Source organism: Galeopterus variegatus, unplaced genomic scaffold (genome assembly GCF_000696425.1).
Source record: "Galeopterus variegatus unplaced genomic scaffold, G_variegatus-3.0.2 Scaffold606, whole genome shotgun sequence".
Taxonomy (NCBI): Eukaryota; Metazoa; Chordata; class Mammalia; order Dermoptera; family Cynocephalidae; genus Galeopterus; species Galeopterus variegatus.
Window position 1 is genome coordinate 501,225 of NW_007726717.1, and position 5,301 is coordinate 506,525.

At 38.9% G+C, this 5,301-nt stretch overlaps 1 protein-coding gene across 1 annotated transcript in view; it reads left to right on the top strand.

Annotated features, from left to right (window-relative positions):
- The window catches only part of LOC103588704 (coiled-coil domain-containing protein 80-like), a 61,364-nt gene that overhangs the window by 18,033 nt on the left and 38,030 nt on the right, over window positions 1–5,301 (top strand). The window contains exon 2 of the mRNA XM_008570480.1: window positions 3,377–3,600. Coding sequence (XP_008568702.1) covers window positions 3,377–3,600 — 224 coding nt within the window. The remainder of the gene's footprint in view (window positions 1–3,376; window positions 3,601–5,301) is intronic.

The window sequence follows — 5,301 nt, forward strand, 5'->3', positions numbered from 1 at the left end:
TGAAACAGTCTGTCCCATAACTGAGATGGCTACTATGGGACTAAGGGTGGGCAGCATCTGCAGTGTGGATACACTGGATGGAGGGATGATTCATGTCCCAGGCTGCATGGAGCAGGATGACATGAGATTTCATCATGCTCCATAGAACAATGTGCAATTTAAAACATATGAATTGCTTATTTCTAGAATTTTCAACTTAATATTTTCAGTTCATGGTTGAACACAGGCAACTGAAACTGCAGAAAATTATACTGCAGGTAAGGGGGAACTACTACATATATACTCTCGTGTGTGTAGATACATATAGGTATAAATATATTTAAATCATGGTAAACTTTGGGTAAGTTTAAAGAAATACAAATAACTACGTATAATCAGAGATTTTCACATTTATACTTAAGTTACCAATGATTGCTTAATCACTGATCTTTCTTTTCTGACTAAAGTAGAAAACAATTCTCTGATCATTCTGAGATGCTACTTTGAATAAAAAGCTTGTGGGTTTGCATGCATTTGTTATATCATTTATTCATTCATTCACTCAACAAAACATAATTGAAAGTTTACCATCTGCTAACCATGGGCTAGATCCTGAGGACACAGTCCTGGCCTTCAAATTGCTTAGTATTTATTGTAGGGGAACAGACTGGAAATGGTGCATATTAAAAAGTGGAACCCACAGGTTTTTATAGAAGTGCAGAGAGGAGCACCAACTTCAGTCTGGTTGGGGAGGGGCCGGAAAATTCTTCCAAGTGTTATGATATGACATTTAAGTAGAATCTTGAAAGGTGAGTAAGAATTAGTCAGGCAGACGCAGGGGAGGGGAGAGGGACTTCCCAGCAAGGCATGAGAGAGGAAAAGGTGTCCTAGGAATGGTGAGAGATCTCATGGGCAGAGTAGGCATGCAGCGGTACATGGAGAGCAGAACCATGGAAGGCCTCATGAGTCTCATTAAGAGGCTGAAGTTTAACTTGAGGGCAATGAGGAAACTGTTGAGGAATTTGCAGCAGGAATGAAACACTGATGTTTTAGGAAAAATATGATCATGCCATTTGGAGGATGGATTGGAGAGGATGAGTCTGGTGGCTAGAGACCAACTGGAAGGCTACTGCGACCACAGGCAGAGGTGAGAGCCAACAGGAGACACAAAGTGTATACAGTGCTCTGGCTTCTGATTTCATGACAAATTGGCATGGCAATACTTAGTAGGTGAATCTCCTATTTTTTAATCATTTTCCTTGTGCTTGGTGTTTAGCATCTCTGTCTGATCTTGTGTTTCTTCCTGCATTGTTTTGATAGCCCTTTGCCTTACGCTGGAAGTCTGAATTTACAACTGCTCATGTGTGGGTATCATTTCCCCCACCTTTAGCATTGCGGTAGTCACATTGCATCCATTAAAAATAACCATTCACAGTCAAATTCAAAGAGACAGAGAGTAGAATAGTGGTTACTGGGGCCTAAGGAAAGCGGAGGACAGAGAGTTATTGTTTACTAGGTACATAGTTTCAGTTTGGGATGATGAAAAAGTTCTGGAGATGGACAGTGGTGATGGTTGTACAACAATGCAAAAGTAATTAATGTCCCTGAACTGTACACTCGAAAATAGTTAAAATGGTAAATTTTATATTACATATATTACCATGATAAAAAATAAATAAATAAAAGATTGAGAATTTCTGGAGTGAATCAACCAGGAAGCTTTCCCTCCTTCAGGACATTTTAGTTATGTGAGCTGACAAATTCCCCATGGTTTGCAGAAGTTAAATGTAAAATGTTCTGTTATTTGAACCATGAAGCACTAGAATAAAATCATCTTTAGAAAAAAATTAGTCCTATTTTCTATATTAAAAAATAGCCATCACCTGAAACTGAGGTTCAGGGAGGTCGACATCCTGCCAAATCACACAACTAGTGAACAGTGAACCAGGGATTCTAACCGAAGATCGTTTGGCTGAAAATTTTGTGCTGCCTCCTCATAGGCAAAACAAATCTCATCCAGTGAATGAATGGAATCTCCAAATATGTGGAGTGTGTTTTTCAATCTAAGCTATTTCTCTTGTCTTTGATGCAGTTAATTACTAACACTTATGTACAGACTCTGAATTTTCCAATAGTTAATAACAAGGCTCCTGCCAAAATCCACCATCACAAATTATTTGTAAAAGGACCACATGCTTTTATTTTCCATACTTAACTTTTAAATAAAAATAACATTTAAAACTTTGGAATGTTACCTCTTATATTCATAACAAATTCTGCTTTAAACTTTTTAACTCATTTTGAAGACCACATTGCATTTTATCTTCATTCTGGAATTTTTGCAACAGACTTTGATGAAAAGCATTTAAGCTATAATTTGATATAGCTTTTAAATAGAGCTTTATGAGATGTGATTACAAGCTGCTGTGACTATTTTTTAAAAACAGCAGAATTCAAATTAATATTGTTGACTTCAAAGCTGTCATTTTGGGAGACTGTAGCTAGTGATGTTCAGATTATTTATTTATTGGAACACATAGTAAAAACTTATTCAATACCAGACACTTGAAGGATTTTTGAAATTCCATTTACATATTTCTTCCAAAAACAATTAATGAGCTATGCAGGAAACTTATTACTTTATAGTCATACTTTTTTTTTTTTTTACTCCAACCAGAATTAAATGATTTGATCATCTATACCTCATTCAATAAAACTGGCTTCTAAAGACTTCAGACTATGACTAAAACTGAACTCCAACTGTAAAGGTTGAAAAATTGACAAAATTGAGGATATGCCAAGGATTCCTTTACATGCATGATATAACTACTTTGACAAGGTGAGTCTTTGAAAATGTCTGATCTTCCCATCTTAAATATACCTTTCTTCCTTCACTTGCTATTACCTTTCCCTGCATTGTTTGTCTTCGGGTGCTTATCACTACCTGGCATCTACCGGTCTCCCTCCCTCATAAAATGTGAGTTCCACCAGAGCACAGACTTGATCCATTTTTTCTGTTGCTGTATTCCCAATACTGAAATAATATGCACATAAAAGATGCTCCATAAAGAGTTTTTAAATAAATGAATAAAATAAAGATTTATAATACTTGACATAAAATGTTTTGCCTCAATTTCACAATTCCATAATTTAACGCAAGAATAAAGTTTAAATTTTGATGATTTGCAGTGCTATGTCTTCTGTTTCTACTATTATTATTTAATACATAGAGCTAAAGAGACCTTCTGGTTCAAGAGCAGTGTAGATTTTTTTTTTCTTCTTTAAAGTGATAATTCATAGTTGGGTTTAATTCTGCAGTTTTTCCATCTCTCTCTCTTTTTTTTTAACTATTTGATTGACATATACTTACAATTTTTGTACCTTAACTATATACCAGAGTGACAGGAAAGATGCAAAATACTGTAAGGCTACTCCATGTTCTCAGAAGCTAAAGATCTGCTTGGAAAAACAAGAACACAAGTATGAAGTACAAAAAGATCAGACGAGTGATGCTCCACAGAACCCCTTCTCAGAGAAAGGACAGTGGTCTGGGTTGGAGCTTCTGCGCAAGAGACGATTCAGGGCATTGAACACTGAAGAACGAGAAGAATATGGACATGTGTAGTGAAGCAGGAGAGAGCAGAGACAAGCCCCAGGGCAGCTCGTAAATATTCAGACTGGATTGGCCAGGGCTTGCGCACCAGGCAGGACAGCGGGAGCAGGGGGCAGGGACACAGGTCAGCCATTAGGAGTTTGTACGTGGGATGGAGAGGATGGAGAAGGTTGGGTCTCTCTAGTGGTGATGCCTGTGCACTTTGGCGCATACCATCACTGGGTAATAAAGCCCTATCATGTTCCATTTCTCTGTCTCTCTATTCCTTTCCTTTTGCTGGTTCATGAAAGATTCTTCTTTCATGGATCAAAAACCTGGATATGCCTCCGGGTAACATAAGGACCTATGGAGAAAAGGCCAACAAAGTAATGGGGTCCAAGCTGTGGCCACTGAAACCACTACACACTCCTGTCTTCCCCCCCCAACCCCCTGCGGCTCCTCCTTGACTCCCCTTCTTCTCATCATCTAAGTATTGCACACCAGGCTGGAGGTCTCTTGTTATCTTCAGCTTATACTCACTCCCTAAGTGATTTCTTCTAGTCTTATGCTTTAAATAGCCTCCCAGATTTATAACTCCAGCCCCAGTCCTGCTTGAAGTCCAGATCCGTGTATCCAACTGTTTGAATGTAGACATCTGTACCAGAGTGTCTGACAGGTATTTCAAACAAAATATTGATTGTCTCTGCCCCAAACTGCTCCTGTCAGCTCTATCTTCAAAATAGAAGGGATTTTCAAAAAGTTCGTGGAAAGATTCATATTATCTTTTAATTCCAGTTTCCACTAATTGTTTAAAGTACCCTCGTCTATACCAAACAGAAAGACTTTTCTGCGCCTACCCTGCTGCTATCACCCTAGTCCAAGCTACCACACCTTTTATTGCACTAAAGCAATATCTTCCCAACTGGTCTCCCTGCTGTTACTCTTGCCCCCATACTCTATGCTCCATGTAGCATCCATAGCAATCCCTTTAAGTCATGTGCCAGCTTTTGCCACATCCCTGCTTAAAACCTTTCAGCTTTGCTCTTCTGGGATACACCTGTGAAATGGCCCTTGCCTCAGTGCCTGTGCACTTGCTCTTCCCTCTTAGAATGTTCCTTCCCTCGCCCAATACTAGAGTGACTTGCTTGCTACCTTCGCCTAGGACCATTTTCCTTGCCCCCTATCTACAATGGCCTCCTTCCCTTCATCACATTTTACTCTCTTCCCTTTTTAAAAGTCTCTTTAAAAACAAAACAAACAAAAAACAAAATAAAAACAAGAAACCTATCTAGATATTAGAATATTTGTTTCTATTCTTATTGTCTGTTTTTACCACTGTAATGTAAGCTCCCTGAGGTCAGGGAATATTAATCGCTATATCCATAGTAACTAGAACAGTGCCTGGCACTGAGTAAATCTTTGTTTTTTTTTTTTTTTTTTTTTTTTTTTTTTTTTTTTTGGAAAACCACTCAAGTTAACCTTAAGGAAAATAATACTATCATGTTTAAGTTTTTAAAGCAATATTAATTAGAGGTATTATTGTACCTCTAATTTGACTCTAACGAAAGAGGGATCGCAACCCTCGGCGCTGCCCCCGTGCCTCGCTCAGCCAGTGAGCGGGAACCGGTCTGTATGTGGGATCCGAACCCTCGGCGGGAGCGCCTCTGCGCTTCCCAAGCGGCACACTAGCGCAGTGCGCCACCGGGCCGGCCGTAAATCTTTGTTGAGTG